Raw genomic sequence first — 22,385 nt, 5'->3', positions numbered from 1 at the left:
CGTGTAGAGTGCATTCTGAGATGGGATTTTGGTGTTTGGAAGAACCCTGGCAGTTGTATTGCTTGGCTGATATGGAAATGTGATCCCATCTTGGTCAGGAAATTAGGGTTAATTCTCATATGGCTGAGATACCCGCCACCCCCTCTCAACACAATCCCCAAGGATGGGAAGACGGAAACGGTTCTGAACTTTTGGAAGGCGGGAGGGAGTTACCCTCCCGGCCGTATTTATTAAAATATGAAACAAAATTAAAACATTAAAATAACAGTTTCATATCATGTACAATTTCATATCCACATTACGATGTTTTGGCTAACCTTAACACATTTCTAATACAAAGGTTCTCCTAGCCGATACTAACATCCTTACAAATGCATTTCAAATTGAAATTGTACATCCCCACCCCACACAACTTGCCACATCTGCCGTCGCAGATGTCCTGGCCCCGGGAAATTCCCAGGAGGGGCCGTAGCCCCTCCTATCCAGGGAGGGGCCTTGACCGCCTTCCCTTTCCGTTAGGCGTCCCGTCCTTTAGAAGGGACCGCCTCCCCGTTGAGGGGCCAATGGCCACCTCCCCCCGAACGCTCCCATCCGTAATGGGTGACGCCCCCCCCTAGGGATCTTCCAATGACTGCTCACCGATCATGACCTTACCGCCCGACCAAACAATAAATACAACAAGATTAATTACTAAAGAGAGAAAAGACATTTATACCTTAAGCAGTTTTAAGTATAAATTCACTAAAACATTACTGATCACTCTGATGCAAGTATTTAATAAAGCATGCTGCGAAGAATTACCCACTTTATTGCAAACCGAATCACAAACTTTATTCAGAACAACCTGTAAGAAAACAACTACTACGTCAAATGACTTTATTCCAAAACCACTTGCTGTCTTCAGGGGCTGGTGGGTGGGTCAAAATTGGCTCTTCGTTCCGTCTCGAGCTCACGTGCAGCGAGGAGGTGCAGCTTCAGAGCACAGGAACAAGAGGATGTTACCTTGGCTTATCGCTCCTTTTATTCTTCTTTGGCGGGTGTAAACCCGCCTCCTCCCGCCTCCGGGGGGGCGTGGCTGACGGCTTCAGTGTCTAGGACAACCCACTCTTGGGCGGGAAAAAGCGCGCCCCGGCTACGCCGCTTTGGGCATACCAGCCGAGACGCGCCTCCCGCCCAAAATGGCTTCCCGGGGGGATCGGGGTACTCCACCATACGTTCGGGGGGACCGAGTGGTCGCCCCTTTCCATATGGCTGAGATACCCGCCACCCCCTCTCAACACAATCCCCAAGGATGGGAAGACGGAAACGGTTCTGAACTTTTGGAAGGCGGGAGGGAGTTACCCTCCCGGCCGTATTTATTAAAATATGAAACAAAATTAAAACATTAAAATAACAGTTTCATATCATGTACAATTTCATATCCACATTACGATGTTTTGGCTAACCTTAACACATTTCTAATACAAAGGTTCTCCTAGCCGATACTAACATCCTTACAAATGCATTTCAAATTGAAATTGTACATCCTAACGTTAAGGGCCAACGGCAAGGTCGTAACCGGTGTCAGATCCCTAAACCAGAACTCCCCCCTCACTTGTGAGGGGCGGCCGCACAGAGGACTGCACCTCATGTGCCATACCAATTTCCCTTGTCTTGACGGGGGCCCCTGTTAACTCGACGCCATCTTCGTGGTCGTCCGAGGACTCGTGTGAGGTGTCTAGAAGGTAGCGTAGACCCCCCTCCCCACCCCACACAACTTACCACATCTGCCGTCGCAGATGTCCTGGCCCCGGGAAATTCCCAGGAGGGGCCCGTAGCCCCTCCTATCCAGGGAGGGGCCTTGACCGCCTTCCCTTTCCGTTAGGCGTCCCGTCCTTTAGAAGGGACCGCCTCCCCGTTGAGGGGCCAATGGCCACCTCCCCCCGGGCGCTCCCATCCGTAATGGGTGACGCCCCCCCCCAGGGATCTTCCAATGACTGCTCACCGATCATGACCTTACCGCCACAGGCCGGATAGTTGACCGGCTATCCGGACCCCCCACAAGAACTCCTACCTAAAGGTCATGCTGTAAACTCCTTAACCAGGCTACGAGGTCTCCTATGAGTAAAGAATTCCCCACCCGGGACAAATGGACCCCATCCTCTAGATACATATTGTCCCCCCTGATACAACCATGAGGAATCGAATGCAATGTACTTGTACGGAACAGTCTACCAAGCTTGTTATTCACCTTTTTCACAGAATGATTTATAGCAGACACTGAATTAGCCCCCCGCCACACTTTTCGTGGAATCATATGGGACCATGCAATCGTGCACCCTGGAACCCTTCTCGCCAACCAACTTACTGTGGATAGTATCGCCTCGAGAAGTAGTCGTCTACCAGTGGTCACCAAATCATTGCCCCCAAGATGCACTATGATTATAGATGGCGGTGACCTTGTCCGCCCTAACAAACCCTCAAGAAAAGGTTGGAACTGGTCAATACAGAGCCCGCCCCTTCCGTAGAAGGTCACCCTGTACCCGTATTCCCCAGCCGTGTGAATCATGTCACCTGCGTTGAATACGTCCACGGCACGCCTCACGTATGAGTGGCCCACGACCCACACCACTCTTTCATCAGCCGGTGATCTCTGACCGCTGGTTCCCAGGTGTCGGGTCGACTGCACAGTCCGCCCCGCCTCGTAGGTTTGCGAAACTGTAACCAAACAAAAACAAGAAGCGTGAGTACATGATATCAGCTTCACAACATGTGCAACCGCACATATCTTTTGTAACAATTCGAGGACCAACGCCCCAACTGTTTCACTTTTTCCACACTCAGACCCCTGGCTGTAGCCTCTGTAGCAGCCCCTATCTGGAAGGAATGGGTCCCGAACTCGCCCGGGTTCAAGCCCGCGGCCGAAATTGCCATTGCAAGCACCCGCTGGAACTGAAACCTCGTCAGTGGGGTGGCATCAGCGTGCCTCAGCAAGGTCCCCCCCCATGATGCCGCCCTCTGCGCCAAATACTCCTCAACGCATGCAACCGGGCACATGGGAGATCCGGGAATCCGCTGGACTACTACACTGTCCCCGATCGCCCCCTGATCGGTCTTGGACCTGCCAAACGAGACAATCATCGTCTCCCCCTTAACTTGAATGTGCTCTCGGCACAATCCCCCCCCCCCGTATCCTGCTTGTTCTTTGCCACCAGTTCGCTTACCCGCATAGCCCCATGAAATGCTAATGCAAAAGCGGCCCGGAATAACACTGTTTCTGACTGGGATGAACATGTCGCAGGGAGTACGGATAGTAACAGGGCCAACCTTTCCAGACCTATCGGGTGCCTTTCATCTACTCTGCGACCCTCAAGGCGTTGCCACCCACGCAGCGCTTTCTGCACTACGAAAGACGCTGTAGGGTCCTGGATACCATGAGCCCGCGCCATGAAGGAAATGGCGGCCCGATGCCTCTGGGCCGTGGCCACCGATTTGCCTGCCTTATGTAATGACAGCAAAAACTTTATGACAAATTCTTCCTGGCCCCAAAGCTCCCTCCTAGCAGAACCCAAAAAGGACCAATAGGAACGGAACGCCCCTTCATATGCCTTCCTTGTCCTGGGTGCTAAACTCTCTCCCACGAGGTTTTGTAGTTCGGGGCACCGAGAGACCAGAGAGCTTCGGGAAATGGTGCCGCCACCGGGTCCGCTGTGGGCAGAAAACCCCAGAAGGCCTGCATACGGAAACGAGAAAGCGCATCAGCAGCCTGATTCAGCACCCCTGGCACATGCCTCGCCCTAAAGAGCACGTTCAAATGCAGAGGTAGTAAAACAATTTCTTTGAGCAATCTCAGAATCCATTTGCATCGTGCTGCCTGAATATTGATACACTCAACCACGGTCATGTTATCCGACCAGAACACCACAGAGTGATCCCGAAACCCCTCAGGCCATGTTTTCAAAGCCACCAGAATAGGGAACAGTTCGAGGAAAGCAATGTTACTTGTCAGCCCACACTCGTGCCACCATGACGGCCACGTTTGAGCCGACCAGTGATTACCAAATATGGCGCCAAAGCCTATACTCCCCGCCGAATCTGTCCACAGCCCCAACTCCTCGGAGGACACCGCGGGCTTGGTCCAGACAACCCGACCATTGAAATCCGCCAGGAATGCCAACCAAATGCGCATGTCCTGGCGAATCTCTGCCGAGAGCCTCGTGCGGTGGTGCCCCTCTTTAAGACCGACCATGGCTTGTGCAATCGAGCGGGAAAACGGGCGGGCCATTGGCATTATTCTAAGGGCAAAATTCAACTGACCCACAGTCTGCTGTAATTGATGCAAGTTCACCTTAGTCTCCGTAATGCATGCTTCAAGCGAGGCCCTGAATTTCCGCACCTTTTCTTTGGGCAACCGGAAGCAACCTTCTTCGGAATCGAGCTCTATTCCAAGAAACTCGAGCGAAGTTGATGGCCCCACAGTCTTACCTGGCGCCAATGGCACACCAAACTGACTCATCAGACCACAAAATTCTTTTAAAGCCTGTGCACATTCTGGATCCCCGGCTGCCCCCAGGAACAGAAAATCGTCAAGATAATGCATAACATGCTGAAACCCCGTCATTCTTGTGAATGCCCATTGCAGGAAACAACTGAATTTCTCAAAATAAGCACAAGATATGGAACAGCCCATTGGCATACATTTATCCATGTAATAGCGCCCCTGAAACATGAAACCAAGGAGACGCTGATCGTCTGGGTGTACCGGGAGCAACCGGAACGCTGACTCGATGTCTGACTTGGCCATCAGCGCTCCGGGCCCCAGGCGATTCAACATGGCGACGGCATCATCGAAGGATGCGTACCGCACCGAACACACCTCCGGGTCTATCGCATCATTCACCGAAAGACCTCTCGGAGCTGACAAGTTATGTATCAATCTAAACTCACCCGGGTCCTTCTTGGGGACCACTCCCAAGGGCGAACAAACAAAATTAGGAACTGGTGGCATGTCGAATGGTCCGGCAACCCGACCCCGGGTCACCTCTTTCCCAATCTTCGCTTGAACCACCGCCATATTCTGCAGGACCGACAGTTGGTTCCTACAATGCGCTTTACCCTGAAAATTCCCCACCGGGATGCGGAAACCATACGAAAAACCGTCTCGCAACACCCCAGCGGAGACATGATCCGGGTATTCACTGAGCCAAGGAATCATTGCCATGGTATCAACCGGTGTAGGTAAAGGCGCCCCTCGGACTATGTCAGACCTGTTTGGCGCTTCCCCTACTTCCGTTATCACCCGTTTTGGCTCTGCACATGGTCTCGGGATGCGAGGACTGTCCACACCCCCCACAGTCGTGCCTAAACTTGCATGACCCCTGGGGCCTCGTACACTTTCCCCTGTTAAAATTCCAGCAGACCCCTTTCTTACCTGTATTGCCATTCGACCTCGGGTGATGCTCATTACTTGCCCCCGCCCGAAAGGGCGCCCCAGATGAATGGCGGGAAAACTCGCCCCCGTTCCCCCCCCAACAATGGCGCCTTTAACATGCCTGAGTTCTCCATTTTTTGCCAAGAAATGGAGTCGTAACAATCCCACGTCAGACACGTGTCGAACTCCTTGGCCTTGCGAAAAATATTATCATAACAAAACCACTGATTGCCCTCATAAGTCTGAGAAAACTCCATAATACGTGTCTGGTACACGGGTAACTCGGCCAACAGTTCAGGCCTCCGTTCCCCCATAATTGAAGTGAATATGCCGAATGCTCTGCCCCAATTACCTATCGTCTCATCGACTCTAAAAGCGGCCATTTTGGCGCGCCAAACACTCGGGTGCATAAACTCTTTCTGAACTTTCACGTGCTCAATCTCGTAATGATCAGTTAGCAAGGAAAACGTGTTTACATATTTCTCAGCCCATATCCGCTCTTTGATTTCCATCGGGATATGCTGAGCCAATTTCTCCCTTCTCGAGGGTACAGACCCCTTCCCCGCAATCGGCAGTAGCTGCTTACCTGAGCTAGAAGCTGTAACCGTAGTTGCTGCCGAACTCGTGCCCGCTGCGGGTTGACCCACTGGAGCCTGCGGGGGAACAAAAGGACAAGGTGGTTTTGCGGCCTCCCGTGACTGCCGCAACTGCCTCATTAATCGCTTGGCCTCCTCGGCCGTGTCCCCTGGAGCCACGGAACCCCCGCTGCTATTACCCAACCATGCCGCCAGCTGGGCGGCCAACTCCGGGGGCATGTCCCCCTCGTTCACCGGGGTAACCACCACAGGGATCCGCTGCCCCTCGACGGGAGTCTCCGCTGGTCTGGGAGGGCTCGCCGGGGGAGCCTCCGGAACCGGGACCTCGTCCTCATTTGCCCCAATCCTGGCCCTCTTCCTTCTCCCGGCCGGGACCTCCACCGGGATGGTTCTTTTTGGCCTTCCCACACCGTCCCTGGCCGCCATTTTCCTCTTCATCTCCGCCATGTCTTTCACCAACATCCGGAGCATTTGGTCGGTGCTGACCTTCTTTGCGACTCTTTTGCCCGGCATTTTCCTCACGTAGATGGAAGGTCCTGGACTAGACTTGTAGTGCTAGAAGAGAAAAAAGAGAAATTACAAATTTCAAAATTGGCTCTTCGTTCCGTCTCGAGCTCACGTGCAGCGAGGAGGTGCAGCTTCAGAGCACAGGAACAAGAGGATGTTACCTTGGCTTATCGCTCCTTTTATTCTTCTTTGGCGGGCGTAAACCCGCCTCCTCCCGCCTCCGGGGGGCGTGGCTGACGGCTTCAGTGTCTAGGACAACCCACTCTTGGGCGGGAAAAAGCACGCCCCGGCTACGCCGCTTTGGGCATACCAGCCGAGACGCGCCTCCCGCCCAAAATGGCTTCCCGGGGGGATCGGGGTACTCCACCATACGTTCGGGGGGACCGAGTGGTCGCCCCTTTCCATTACTATCCTGTCCAAATGAATCTGAATGTCTGGTTATTTCATTGTTAGTGCCTTTAGCTTACTCACTCTGCACAGAAACATTATGGTTACTACGAAAACAGTTGTCAGGGTGAGGAATTGCAGCCTTGTACGCTGCATGGGTTCAAAGGGTGGCTTCATTATATACGTAAATGCCAGATTGAGGTTCCACGTGGATGTGGAGGCTGCTCTGGGCAGGGCAATGCTAGTGTTATTGCCCCTCCAGAAACCTTTTGACCACCAGTGTTTGGCAAAAACTCAGCCCTTTCATGCCACTTGTGTATGCCACAAAGGCTGCTAGGTGTACTGTTAATGTGGCAAGAGAACAACATTTGTCCAGGAGGCCTGCCAGATATTTTAGAACTGTGGTGTCCTCTGTGATTTGTGTGTTCCGTGGTGCACAATTTTCCAAATCAGTTAAAAAAAAGTATTATCACTTTTGTACTGTTGGCCTTCTTGTTTCTTTAAGAACTTCCATTGTTCTGTTCGGCAGTTGGATATGTCCATATTCTATGGCCTCAGGAGCCATGGAGCAAAGCTGAGAGTTTTCAGTTGGGGTTAAAACCCAGCATTCCCCCTGCAATGTCAGAATGTCCAGTCGTGTTGGCAGCGGCGAAACCTCCCTCGGACAGTTCAACTAGGCCAGAGAAACATGCCTGCCTGGCTCATTGCGGTGCAGTGAGGATGAGAATCATGGTTGCTTGTCTGCACCTCTATTAGCAGAGAAATCGGAGGGATCAGTGGAAAAGCATGTGCAAAATTCCCAGAACATTTGATAGAGCATTCCCTAGCGACTGTGGTTTGGGTACCTGAATGCAAAGTCCTTGCATTTTGCATTTTCTTGTGAACATTCAGGGTAGTATCTGCGGGATTAGCTCCCACTCATGAGATGCGTAATTTTGCCTGCTCAGTCTATCTGACTCTGTGTTCTCCAGTTCTGGTACGTAACTTGACACTTGCTTTATGTTCCTTTTATATTGCCTATGTCCATATTTCCTGTGCTAGACTGGATAGAGCTTGTGATCTCACCCCCTCGCTTGTTTAGGTAACACATAGTGTAGGGTTGTTGTCCATTTTTATTTGTAACACTTTATTTTTGACTTCTGATTGGAAGGTCTTGAGGGCTGGAAACGCTGCCGAGATCCCCGGACATTTATGCATTTCGCTGTTTCCTCCAGGACTACGACGTTCAGCTTATTCATGTGTGCTTGTTAATGTAGTTATGGTAACAGGAGCTGGTTGACTGAATAGTCTGCCTACTGTGATTTTTCATCATTGGATCTCCTTGTTTACTCTTTGTTACAACCACTAGATCCTCCAAGCTCCATGTTGCATGTGAATAGTATCTGTGCAGACATATTGATCAATCAATTCCATGTGGAGCAAGGTGTTTGATATGAGAGGTATACATGGTGCTATTAAGCACATGAGTTTTCTCTATTGTCGTCACTGTCGGAGCTTGCCTTTTCTAGAATAAGCAAACTTGTCCAGCTATTGCCTAAATGTTCTTCTCGACGTGGAAAGCTCTTTTCTGTTTGGAGTCTAGCCTGGCCCCATGGAAAATCTTTTCCATTTCTAGTATCATGGATGATTTTTCCTTATTGATGGAGAACCCAAGGCTGTAAAGTGTTTCTATGACCAGGTCTGTGTTGTCTTTGGTTGATTAAAGCAAAGTCAAGCCATCAATACAATCAGCTAGCTAAGGGTAGACATGGTATCCCTTCTTTCTTAAATGTGCTGCTATTGCGGCCAAGCACTTTGAGACTACAGTGGTTGCTGAGTGTATCCCGAATGGCAGCACATGAGCTGGTAGCGCACATTGTCTACCTTGAATCTTAGGAACTTTGTGTCCTTTGTCCATTGGCATGTGTAGATATGCATCCTTGAGGTCTATTGTGGTCATGTAATCCACTTTCCTGAGGACTGGAATAACTTCTTCCAATGTAGTCATCTGGAACTTGGATTGTTTCATGTCTCTTATAGGCTGTAAGGATATGTCTAATTAGACGGAATACACTCCTTTCCCCCTTTAATTTATTGATAACCTTTATATTACTTTTTTCCGCAGGAGGCTGGTTACTTCCTTTCTCAAGTGAATGATACATCTGATCCTTTTGGGTCTCGCCCTTAGTTCGATGTTAGGCAGTAGTTCTATGCAATATTCATGGTGGATTATATGGAGTATCCACTTGGAGGAGATGTTTTGACTTTCCCGTAGGATTCCTCCAATTCCCAACCAACTACTGGTTTCACTGTAGGGGTTGTCGCCCTGTGAAGTCACTTGCCGATGTATCCAGCACCTCTTGGCACATGCCCTCCCAAGAAAGGGCTTCCTTTGCAGTCTGGTATACTGCCACTGTGTCGTGCCCTGTGACTTAGCTATTGAGCACCAAACAATGTATGGGGTATTGCTGGCTGTGAGCCGCAGCTAGAGGTAATTCTCTATTGTGGAGCAACCCTTCCCAAGAACTGGCCTCTGAACTGTAATGCATCTATGACTTTGCTGTCATTTGAGATAGATAAATTTGTCAGGGTGAGGAATCCAGGTAGAGTGAAGGAAGAAGAATGTATGTTTTCCGAATCCTTCAGGGTCATTGAGGTTTTGACCAACTCTGCGAAATATAATGAAGGCAGGGTTTGGCACATAGGCACACTGGCCAAATGTAAAAGTGAGAATGTAAAAAAAGTAAGACGGTTTGACTGGTTAGAGTATGAACTGCTAATATACATGGTGCTATCAGGCACATGAGTTTTCTCTATTGTCGTCACTGTCGGAGCTTGCCTTTTCTAGAATAAGCAAACTTGTCCAGCTATTGCCTAAATGTTCTTCTCGACGTGGAAAGCTCTTTTCTGTTTTGAGTCTAGCCTGGCCCCATGGAAAATCTTTTCCATTTCTAGTATCATGGATGATTTTTCCTTATTGATGGAGAACCCAAGGCTGTCAAGTGTTTCTAGGACCAGGTCTCTGTTGTCTTTGGTTGATTAAAGCAAAGTCAAGCCATCAATACAATCAGCTAACTAAGGGTAGACATGGTATCCCTTCTTTCTTAAATGTGCTGCTATTGCGGCCAAGCACTTTGAGACCACAGTGGGTGCTGAGTGTATCCCGAATGGCAGCACATGAGCTGGTAGTGCACATTGTCTACCTTGAACCTTAGGAACTTTGTGTCCTTTGTCCATTGGCATGTGTAGATATGCATCCTTGAGGTCTATTGTGGTCATGTAATCCACTTTCCTGAGGACTGGAATAACTTCTTCCAATGTGGTCACCTGGAACTTGGATTGTTTCATGTCTCTTATAGGCTGTAAGGATATGTCTAATTAGACGGAATACACTCATTTCCCCCTTTAATTTATTGATAACCTTTATATTACTTTTTTACGCAGTAGGCTGGTTACTTCCTTTCTCAAGTGAATGGTGCCTCTGATGCTTTTAGGTCTCGCCCTTGGTTCGATGTTAGGCAGTAGTTCTATGCAATATTTGTGGTGGATTATATGGAGTATCCACTTGGAGGAGATGTTTTGCCATTCCCTTAGGATTCCTCCAATCCCCCCCTACTGGTTTTACTGTAGGGGTTGTCGCCCTGTGAAGTCACTTGCCGATGTATCCAGCACCTCCTGGCACATGCCCTCCCAAGAAAGGGCTTCCTTTGCAGTCCGGTATACTGCCACTGTGTCGTGCCCTGTGACTTAGCTATTGAGCACCAAACAATGTATGGGGTATTGCTGGCTGTGAGCCGCACCTAGAGGTAATTCTCTATTGTGGAGCAACCCTTCCCATGAACTGGCCTCTGAACTGTAATGCATCTATGAACTTTGCTGTCATTTGGGATAGATGAATGTGTCAGGGTGAGGAATCCAGGTAGAGTGAAGGAAGAAGAATACATGTTTTCCGAATCCTTCAGGCTCATTGAGGTTTTAACCAACTCTGCGAAATATAATGAAGGCAGGGTTTGGCACATAGGCACACTGGCCAAATGTAAAAGTGAGAATGTAAAAAAAGTAAGACGGTTTGACTGGTTAGAGTATGAACTACTAATATATATGGGAGACGTCAGTGACTGTTGAATGCTTCAGTCAGAGGGAAATATGGACAACGAGATTGAGTCTGTTCTGGATTCCACTCGTGCTGTAGGTGAAGTACCTTTGCCATGTATGTCTTCTGGTTTAGTTAAGCAGTATGTGAAGTGTCAGGTACTTTTACTACTGGTATGTCTAGCAGCAGCACTTCGTGTGTATGATTTCACGTCCCTAAGGGATTATCAGACAGATTCATCATTGAAAAATGGGCTCGCAAAGGGCCAGATTCTGAGAATCTGGCCCTTGCAAGCACAATTTTTGCATTTGGGATTCATAATCCCAAATGCAAAAAAATTGGTAATTGCGAATTCGCTAAATTGCGAGGAATTGCATTTAAGGAAACCCTATTTGAGATTTCTTAAATGCAATTCATTAACCATTTTTAAATTGCGAAATCGCAATTTCGGGCCGCTATTTACCTCGAGGTCAAACCTCGTGGTAAATAGCGAAAACTTAGAAAAATGCTTTTAAATGCATTTTTCTAAGTTGCATGTTGCACACACACATGTCCTTTGGACATGTGTGTGCGCAACACCAATGTAGATTACATTTCAGGGGTGCTACAGGGTGTCCTTTGGACACCCCTGGCACCCTTGAATTCGCATCCTTATTTGCGATTAGCAAATTGCTAATCGCAAATAAGGAATAACTCCCCATTCATTCCTATGGGCCTAAAGGCCCATAGGAATGAATGGGGAGTTATTCCTTATTTGCGATTAGCAATTTGCTAATAAGGCCCATAGGAATGAATGGGGAGTTATTCCTTATTTGCGATTAGCAATTTGCTAATCGCAAATAAGGAATGTGTAGGAATCGCAATTTATTTAGCGATTCCTACATAAATCCCGTTTTGCAAGTCCTTAATAGCGATTCCTTAATAATCGCTATTAAGGACTCGCAAAACGGGACAATGATGAATCTAGCTGTTAGTGGCCAGTGAAATTAGTTGTGTACTCTGCGTTTTAAAGTATATTGTTGTGTCTTTGATAATGAATTCATTTTTATTTTTTGTTTTGGTTCAGGAGGGGAAAGATGTTTGTGTTGGTTTATTCCAGAACCATAATATGCAAGTATTACATACCTGTGTTTAGAATAAGCTATTATAGTAGAATGTTCGCTTTTAACCCTTTCGCTGCGGCGGCTATTCTGCCGCAGCGCTAACAGGGCGGGGCAGCCGTGCGGCAGCCGCATGCTGGTGACAGAACCGCTCCGTCACCAGCCGCAGTTGAGCTGTGCTCGTGACGGAGCGGTTCCGTCATGGCCCGCCCCGCTCAATAGAACGCGAAGGCGCGAAATCAGCGCCGCGCAGGCGCAGCGGCCGGGCCATGACGGAACCGCTCCGTCATCAGCACAGCCCAACCGCAGCTGATGACGGAGCGGTTCCGTCATCAGCATGGAACGAGTTAACTTATGAACAGTTTTCCTGGTAGTTTTTGGAGTGGACCTGGGCTGCAATAAATTACTTCAGACGTACTAATGTGTATCATATGGCCGCAGCTTGCATCAAATATGAAGGAAAGCAAGTCTGGCACCAGCAAGGAGGAGATTTGGAGTAGCTGGGTGCATGTGTCTGAATGAAACGCCAAATATGAACAATATGGCGTCACAGTTATAGCAGATAGTGGCATGAGCATTATCTCACAGGATGAAATCTCATGCTTGGCCCAAGTGCTGATTAGAACAAAAGACACAATAACTTTCAATTAAGGTCCTTTAATTCCGTGATTCTATGTTATATCCATAATTACATTGACAATACACAGTGATGCAGGTAAAATGAACGCAAACAATTAAAAGTAACAAAACATCACTCAGAGGACTGCTCTTGCACATCTCACCTGCTCCCACATTGGGGAACGCTCATGCCCACACCTGTTAAAGCACATCACACTCCTGCACATACACACTGTAGCACACCTCACACCTGCCCATACCCGGCTGTAGCACACCTCACACCTGCCCATACCCGGCTGTAGCACACCTCACTCCCGCTCATACATGAAGGCTGCCTTAGCGTAAACTACACTGCCAAGAACACTGATGCTATCTGGCCTGTGCAAAAGTGCCACTCTAGCTCTTTTCTATAGCATCTACACTGAGATCAGCTCTACAACAACACTCCTCCATGCATTCACCTAGCTCGAGCAACACTCACCCCTGCTCAAACATGGCAGTGCTCTAGCATCCCTCCCTCCTCCCTATGTGTTGCATTAGCACACCTCACTCTGAAAACATCAAGGACCGTGATAAGCATGCCTCACCGCCGTCCGCCAGGGACTCTAAGTCTCAAGCACATCTCACCCACACCTGCCTCTGACACACCTGAAGCCCACCCTGTGAAACCTCAACTCCTATCCCATCAAGGCTGCTCTACTCATCCTCACTCCTTTCCATTGAAAGAATTGTAACAGCACTCACCCCTTTCCCACGCTGAAAGCCGATATAGCACACTCCAACACTTCCCAAACCCTTCTCTAAAACACCTTACACCTGCACCTACCGGCTCCATCTGGCACACTCTAATACTGCCCGCACAGAGGCCAATGAACAGAATGAATTCCTACTCATACTCTGCTCTAGTGCACCCATTCCTGCCCACAGTAAGGGCTGCGCTAGAACACCCTAAATCTTCTACACTGCCTTACACTCTGGTTCCCAACCTATAATTTGTAAACAGACATGAACTAAGTGAGGTAATAAACAAAACAACAAATATCAGAAAAACAACAGGCTTTCAGAAAGAGCTGCTCCTACACACAGCATAGTATTTTAATAAGACACAGCAGTATTATACTTGTACATTCACCAAGCGGTATGTGTCACTGCTCAGATGAAGACTGACCCCGTGCTGAAGAAACATATGCATTCCCTTCTCGCAGTAAGCCACCCCACAACCACAGAGAGAGGAGACAGGGGCCGTGTCTTGATCTAAATAGGTCGCCCCAAGGGGGACCGAGAGGTATATTTTGGAGTGAAGGCATTGTCTAGTAAAGAGGGATATCAGAGGAGGGTCCAGAGTTAAAGTCTTGCCTCAGATGCCTGGCACACTCATCTTGAAAGGTGAAGGATGAGGCGGTGGAGGGAAGAGAATTATCTCAAATGAATGGCACTAGTTACTTAACAGAAAGATGCATCTTCCTCAAGAGCTATGACCATGCAAATCTCACCCAAGGAACCATCATTCCATTAAACTGGAAACACGCTCCAGATAAGTAGGAAGTTTTGCATTGTGATTTACACAAAAGTCTTTTTGCTTTTGGCTAAGCGGAAAGGACTCCCACACTGAAATAACAGACATCAAATACAGTTGTATGATGAGAAGTTTTGTATCTACATATTCTTCATGCTAAAGAGTTGGTGAAACATTTTTACGTGGATAGGTTTCCTCGAGGTGTGCGTGTACTGGTGGTTAACAGGAGGTGAGAGAGGGTGGGGGAAACATAGGGCATTTATAGTGTGTACACCTTATCCAAGTGACTTCCAGGTGGAAAGGTTTTGGGCAGAGGGGGCTGGATGATGAGGACAGGGGTGACAGAGACAAAGCACTGGGGCGACGCAGGGCTCTGTGGGTTTGTTCCGCAGAGTGGACAGAGCTCTGTAAATAGGAGATCGGGACAGACAGAAGGACTTATTTGAAAGCATGCGGGGCATTAGGGTCATATTATAAATATCAAAGTACATTGAAAGCAAGTGGACGAGACAGACATTTACCTGGAGAATAAGCAACTTGTTCTGACTGTCTAATAATTAGGGGTGACAGGGAGTGAAATTTGGCAGACCAAGACCTGGTGTGGACACCTATGCATTGAAAAAAGATAAAGAGAGAGGCATTGGGAGAAGAATTAGCCTCCATCCTTTGGTTCTAATTCATGATTTAAGGGCCTCAAAGGCCAGAGTGAAAGCTCCTTTCAAGTCGCAGTGATGCCAACAGGCTAACTACATTTGGCAGTTTTTTTTTTGTTTTACGGAAAGGACAAGCTAGATACGAACAAAGAAAGACGAAGAAACCGTACATAGTTTCAGAGTCCCTAGCTGATTTCCCTGATGATGCACCACCATATACCCCTAACAGGCCTTCAATATTGCAGTTCACATCCTGGACGCCTTAATCATTAGGTGGACCGGTGTCACACTAGGATGGTGGCCGGTTCGGAGAGCATCAGTTCTTCTCTCAGAGAAGTCCATGAGTATCAGCAAGTTGTATGTTTTCTTTTAAAAACCATGATTATTCATAAAAGCACTGAAAGTCTGTTCCCTGGGAAGGCGCGAGTCCAGTCTTCTCCTCACACATCGCTGAGTGCCTGAAGAGAGAAAACCCAAGAGAACAGGGGGAAAACAAGTGAGAAAAGGAAATGCCTTGAAGTACAATTCAGCAGATGCACAATATTCCAAATGCAATTTAGGCTTTAATATTAGAGTAATCCTTACATCAGCCATACGAATTTGTACATACAGTTAGCAGGTATATCACAGGAATAGTTTGTAATTGCTGGATAAAAACACAACATAGGTTGTCAGGTCCCAGGCATGCATGTTTCTAATATGGACTCCTTTCAAGCGAGACCAGGTCAGGATTGTTGTGACCACAAAAATATCATCCATGGAGTAAGACTTACAGCAATATGGGATTTTTACAGCCATGCTGCTCAACAAAGTGTAGTGCAGTCTAATGAGGTAAATACCCAGGGATGGGACTTACAATGCGATACCCCCTGCAACTGCAGCAATTAGAGGAAAGGCCAGAAATAGGGGCAGTAAAACTGATGAAGTAAAGAGTTTCTGGAGGTATGGAAAGGTACAATTGAACTAACAACCAGAAAAGGAAGGCTCCCCAACCTGCAGCACACCAAATTAACCGAAACCAGCAAAACGTAACTTGCCAAACCCCATCCTGCAAACAGCACAGATTAACTAACCCCCAAACTTCCTGTTTTTTTATCATAGAGGAGTAAGAGAGAGGCGAGTGAGATCAAGAGGAATGCTGAATGATACGAGAGCAAGAAGTCTAAAAGCACAAGTTACTTACCTTTGGTAACGATATATCTGTAAGAAACAGTAGTTAGTATTAGATTCCGTACCATAGAATATCCCCAGGTGTCAGACTGGATGAGAAAAATTTTGCGTAGCAGTACCCCTGCGTGTCAGTAGGCGTCGTCTGCGGAGTACTTAGACACTGCCCTCGCGCGCTGATGTCAGTTCTTATACACAGCTTTTCCTAGCCAGAAACGCAGAGCCATGATAAATACCAACACTGTTGCCATGAAACTAGGGCCCTGAAAGGGGATGTACCTTAACCCTAGATATCAGTTCGCAGAATGGGGCAGATGGGTGGGGCGGTAAGGAGTTTAATACTAACTACTGTTTCTTACAGACATATCGTTACCGAAGGTAAGTAACTTGGGCATCTGAAAGAAACAGGTTAGTATTAGATTCCTTACCTTAGAATAGATACCACAGCAATACCAACCCTGGTGGTGGGTCTGCAAACCAATAATCACACCAGAAAGTCCTGGAGAACGGAACGGCCGAAAAAGCCATCTCTCTGGACTTGGCTGTCCAGGCAGTAGTGTCTAGCGAACGTGTGCATCGAAGCCCACGTAGCTGACTGACACATGTCCTGCAAGGGGACTCCCCGACTCAGGGCAGTAGTAGCCACCGTGGCCAGAGTGAAATGGGCACGTAGTCCCACAGGAGGCTCCTTTTTAGCCAGTGAATAACTAGCCTTGATGCACAAGACGAGCCATCGGGAAATGGTCTGTTTGTACACCGCCCGTCCCTTCTTAGCGCCCACGTAACCAACAAAGAGTTGGTCCTCCTCCTGGAACTGGCGTGTGTGATCCAGATAGAATGAGAGCGCACGTTTTGGATCCAGACGGTGGAGCCTCTCTTCCTCTTTTGAGGGATGCGGAGGCGGAAAGAAGGTGGGCAAGGTGATGGACTGCCCGATGTGGAAGGCTGCGACGACCTTGGGCAGGAAAGAGGGACACGTTTTTAAGACAACTTTGTCCGGATGCACAGAAAGGAAAGGAGGCTTAGAAGAAAGAGCCTGGAGCTCACTCATTCTCCTGGCACAGGTGATGGCAACCAGGAATGCAGTCTTAAGGGTAAGAAGACGAAGAGGACAGTTATGAAGTGGCTCGAAGGGAGCACACACCAGATAAGTCGAAACAAGGTTCAAGTCCCACTGAGCTATCACGAAGGGGGGGGGGGATATGAGTGATGCCCTTCAAGAACCAATTTACAACCAGGAACTTGAACAAAGAGGGCTGATCAGGGAGCCTCAAGAAGGCGGAAATGGCAGAGAGGTAACCCTTGATAGTGCCCAGAGCAGAGCCCTGCTGGGCAAGAGAAAGAAGAAAGAGGAGAACCTCAGAAAAGGGGGCAGAGATTGGATCCACAGTCTTTGCTGTGCACCATGCCACAAATTTGTTCCACCTACAGGCGTATACCAATTTAGTGGAGGGAAGCCTGGCTGCCAGAATTACATTGCAGACTTCAGGAGGCAAGTCAAATGTCCTCAACTGTCGCCGCTCAATCTCCACGCATGGAGGTGGAGAATGGACAGGTTCGGGTGGAGGACCGTCCCCTGCTGCTGCTGCAACAGAAGGTCCTCCTGAAGAGGCAGACGAATCGGTGGATCGATTGACATGCTGAGTAGCTCGAGATACCAGTATCTTCGTGCCCAGTCCGGAGCCACAAGGATGACTTGGGCCCGGTCACGCCTGATCTTCTTCAGCACTCTGGGCAGAAGTGGAATAGGCGTACAACAGACCGCAACTCCACTTGCGACAAAAAGCGTCTGTGCCGCCTTGGAAATTCCAACGCGCAGAACTGATGACATTGCACGCTCTCTTCTGTGGCGCAGAACTGATGACATTGCACGTTCTCTTCTGTGGCGAATAGATCTAACCAAGGCTCTCCCCACTGCCGAAAGAGACCTTTCGCCACGTCCGAGTTCAGACACCATTCGTGATCCATCATGCTCTGACGGCTGAGTTCGTCCACTCTGGCGTTCAGGGAACCTGCCAGGTGTTGAACCACCAGGGTCACACCCTGATGTTCCATCCACTGCCAGAGGCGCAGAGCCTCCTGCCATAGGGTCCACGACCCCACCCTGCCCTGTTTGTTTGGAGTACCACATGGCGGTGGTGTTGTCCGTGAACACCTGCACTACACTCCCCAGACAGAGGGGAGGAATGCCTTCAGTGCATGCCCGATCCCCCGCAGCTCCAGAAGGTTGATGTAGAGCTAGAACTCAGCCGGAGACCAGAGGCCTCGGATCTCCGCCTCTCCCATGTGGCCCCCCCAGCCCTGGAGGGATGCGTCCGTCACAACTACGTGCTCCGGTTGGGGTAGGGAGAGGGATCTGCCGCTGACCCAATCGCGGTCCGTGAGCCACCACTGCAACGGTCTTGAAGTGCCCTCCGAGATCAAGACATGGTCGGACAAGTTGCCCTGCTGCTGGGCCCACTGAAACTTCAGGTCCCACTGCAGAGCCTGCATCCGCCACAGGGCGTGATGCACCAGAAGGATGCTGGAGGTCATCAGCCCCAGAAGCCACAGCGTCAACCTGACCGAGACTCGGGATAAAGGCTGAAAGAGCGGAATCAGAGCCTGAATATCCCGAACCCGCTGTTCGGGAGGATAAACCCGAAACTGCGCCGAGTCTAGAACCGCTCCGATGAAGAGGAGCTTCTGAGAGGGGCACAGGTGTGACTTCGGCACATTGATGGAGAACCCCAGCAGGTGCAGGAGGTCGGCCGTAGTATGGAGGAGGCTGACGACTGTCTGGGGCGAGCCAGACTTCAACAACCAGTCGTCGAGGTAGGGAAAGACTGAAACCCCCAACCTGCGCAGATGAGATGCGGCCACCGCCATCACTTTCGTGAACACCTATGGGGCGCTCTGGGGCGAGCCCGACTTCAACAAGTCGTCGAGGTAGGGGAAGACTGAAAACCCCAACCTGCGCAGATGCGCTGCGACCACCGCCATCACTTTCGTAAACACCCATGGGGCGCTGGTAAGGCCGAAGGGGAGCACGGTAAACTGAAAGTGCTTGTGGCCTAACGTGAACGGCAGGCAACGCCCACCCAGTCTCCCGGGTCCAGGGTAGCTAAGACCTGAGCCAATGTCAGCATCTTGAACTTCTCCTTCCGGAGGAAGCCGTTGACGTTCCGCAGGTCCAAGATAGGGCGTAGGCCCCCTTTGCCCTTCTTGGAAACCAGAAAGTAGTGGGAGTAGCGGGAGTAGCAACCACACCCTACTTCTGGGTCAGGAACGTGCTCGGTGGCCCCCTTGGCCAAGAGGGCCATAACTTCCTGCTACTGCGGTGGCATGGCTGGAGGGGTCGCCTCGAAGGGGAGGGAGTAGCCCCTTCGGACGATTTGCAGCACCCACCTGTCCGACGTGATGTTGTGCCAGTGGAGGAGGTGATGGCGCACCCTGCCCCCCAATGGCTTCAAATGGGCCTGAAAGCTCGGACTAGGAAGGCTTAGAGGCGGATGCTGCGGGGGTGGATGTGGACTGGCCTCGCTGCTGTCCCCTGGCACCGCCACGGCGGTTACCACGTCCGCCGCCGCGTTGGATGTTAGACTGCGGCCCGTGGCTGGCAGGACGTGAAGGGGCGCCCCTTTCTTTGCCACGAAAGGAGCGAAAGGCAGACTTTTGCTAAAGCTGGCCTGAGAGGCCTAGGGACTTGGCCGTAGCCCTGGAGTCCTTCAAGCGCATGATCTGCCTTGCCACCAAAGAGGTGGCTGCCATCAAACGGCATGTCCATGAGGGTGTTCTGGACATCAGCCGAGAAGTTGGCGGACCTCAGCCAGGCGTGGCGGCGAACCGTCACCGTCGTTGACATTGCCCTGCCCAGCGAGTCCGTGGTATCCAGCCCACATTGTATGGAATATCGCGCCGCGTCTCGTCCCTCCGCGAGGGCTTGAGCAAGCTTTTTCCAGGCCTCCTCCGGGCACTCTGGCAGCACGTCCGCAACCGTATCCCACAGAGTGGGTAGAACGGCCCAAAAGGCAAGCGGTGTTGACTGACCGCAGCCCACAACTGAGGGACGAGAACAGTTTCTTACCAAATTGTTCATACCTTTTGGATTCCCGATCTGGGGGTGCAGTCGGGAATGCGGATTGGGAAGTAGAGGCTTGGATAACCAGGCTCTCGGGGTGGGGTGGGTGGACAGGAAGCTAGGGTCGCCCGGAGCTGGGCAGTGGCGCCAGGCGACGTTCCTATCTACAGGGGGGCCTGTAGATAGGAACGTCACCGGAGCCTCATTAAACGGCAGCAGAGGCTCCGGTGGGCTTGGCTGCGGTCCAAGGACCTCAGTGAGGGTGTTAAGACCTCACAGTAGCGACAAGGGAGCGTAGGCGCTAAGGCCTTGACTGCCCTCGTCAGCACCACACTATAAGCAGCCCCCTCCTCCGTAGCCACGGTAGGAGGGGAGACAAAGCCAGTGTCAGGGGAGGTGTTGAGTCTACTGGCCACCCTAGCTCCTCTGTCCAGTCCTGAAGGGACTGACACTCACGTGTCAGAGGGTCCTCAGACCCCTCCCAATCCCCCTCGTCCTCCATCTCCTGAAATTCAGGGTCAAAGGATGGAGCCGGATCAAAGAAGAAATGCTCTTCAGTCGGCGTTGAATGCGGCGTCGGTCGACGCCCGTCCGACGCCGGATCAGGACCGAGGGAGGGATCAGGGGCAGCGAGTGCGGGGACGGCGCCGGGGAAGACACGCTGGGGGTCGGCGCAGGCGGGGTCGTTAAGTCGACCGGCGGCGACCCGGATCTAGAACCGGATCCCGCGGGAGCCTGTGGCGTCCGGCCGAAGCACCCGACGGCGCCGGGGCCGAAGCACCCGACGGCGCAAGAGGCCGAAGCACCTGACGGCACCGGGGCCGAAGCACCCGGCCCGCTTGAACTCCCAGTCGGGCCGCGGGGCCCAGAGGCGCCGCGGGACCTGACGGAAGAGAGAGGGACCTCATGGCCAGGAGGAAGGCCTCGATCTCCTCCGGCGTCGCGTTCAGCCCAGGGACCGGCAGATATAGAGCTGGCTGCGACGCCTGCGGAGCCGCAGGGGGGGGTGTCGCCTGAACACCCGGCCGCATTGCGCGAGCGTCGGGGGGGGGGGGGGAATTTTGGAAGAGCGATGTCGTCTCTTCGACTTCTTGTGCCTCTTACCTGAGGACTTGGAGCCCGACGAATGGCGTAGACTCGCCTAGCTACGAGGACTGTGGCTCCGCGACCAGTCCCTCGACCCCCTCCTGGACTGGGACCTTGAGCGGCACGGGGCAGACTGCCGGAGCTTGAGGCGCTTACGAGACCGCTCCCGCCTAGCCTTCGACGTCAAGGCCCGGCAGTCGGGGCACTACCGGTCGTCGTGGTCGGCCCCAAGGCAATACAGGCACCAGCGGTGGGGATCGGTAACTGACATTAATCTGTTGCAGTCGGTACAGGGCTTGAACCCGGGCATCTCTACCGGCACAGAGAGTGGTGAAGACTCGAGAAGAGATCAAAAATGATCAAAAATGTTTAGTCAAAAAGTGACTAAGGTACTGTTTTCTCTGGACCTGCCCTTGCTGGCGCGGAAAAAAGAAGAACTGACGTCAGCGCGCGATAGCGCCGTCTAAGTACTCCGGCGACGTCATCCCGGCGCCAACAACGCCGACGATGGACGTGGAGCCGCAGACGACGCCTACCGACGTGCAGTGGTGCTGCTACGTGAAATTTTGCGGATCCAGTCTGACGCCTGGGGATATTTTAAGGTAAGGAATCTAATACTAACCTGTTTCTTTCAGATACATAAACAAAACCAGACCTAACACTGCAACAGGGAGAATGAAAACCGGGCCTTTGGGAACCGAAAGTGGAAAGCGGGTACATGGACTCAAGAGATCTGGTGGATACAGGGCCAGGTAGATCCCTGCTTAGAAAGGATTAGGCCAGTGTTTCCCAAACTGGAGTCCGCGGACCCTCAGGGGTCCGTGCCACATTCCCACGGGGTCTGTAGGCAGCAATTTTAATAGCACATCAAAGTTTCTTGTATAATTAGCAGCTTTCGAGCAACAAAAGAAGTGTCAAGATAATGCCAGTGATAAATGTACCTGCTGCAGAGAGATGAGAGTTTTGTTCAGTGCATACTTTAACTTAACTAATGTAGCACAGAGGGTTAATATACCTTCTGCAAAGAACGCGTAACATGCATTTTAAAAGGCAGTATTTTATGTGTATAGGTCCGTGGTTACTGCTTTTGTCACAGAGATTCTTTTGTTACTGTACACTTCATAAGTAAAAATCGTAATCTAGCAAAGGGACCTATAAGCTGTGATCAAAGAGCTGCTTGCAAACTGCATGGTACCAGTTAGTAACTTCTGTT

At 50.5% G+C, this 22,385-nt stretch overlaps 1 protein-coding gene across 1 annotated transcript in view; it reads right to left on the bottom strand.

The window, feature by feature from the left end:
* Window positions 1-12,713: 12,713 nt before the first annotated feature.
* Window positions 12,714-22,385, bottom strand: part of SRM (spermidine synthase) — a 127,850-nt gene continuing 118,178 nt past the window's right edge. The window contains exons 8-9 of the mRNA XM_086921319.1: window positions 12,973-15,317; window positions 12,714-12,940 (exon numbers count right to left, since the gene is read on the bottom strand). Coding sequence (XP_086777445.1) covers window positions 15,300-15,317 — 18 coding nt within the window. The 3' untranslated portion in view covers window positions 12,714-12,940; window positions 12,973-15,299. The remainder of the gene's footprint in view (window positions 12,941-12,972; window positions 15,318-22,385) is intronic.

The sequence above is a fragment of the Lissotriton vulgaris genome, chromosome 5 (genome assembly GCF_964263255.1).
Source record: "Lissotriton vulgaris chromosome 5, aLisVul1.2, whole genome shotgun sequence".
NCBI classification, from domain to species: Eukaryota; Metazoa; Chordata; class Amphibia; order Caudata; family Salamandridae; genus Lissotriton; species Lissotriton vulgaris.
This window is presented reverse-complemented; position numbering and strand designations above follow the sequence as displayed.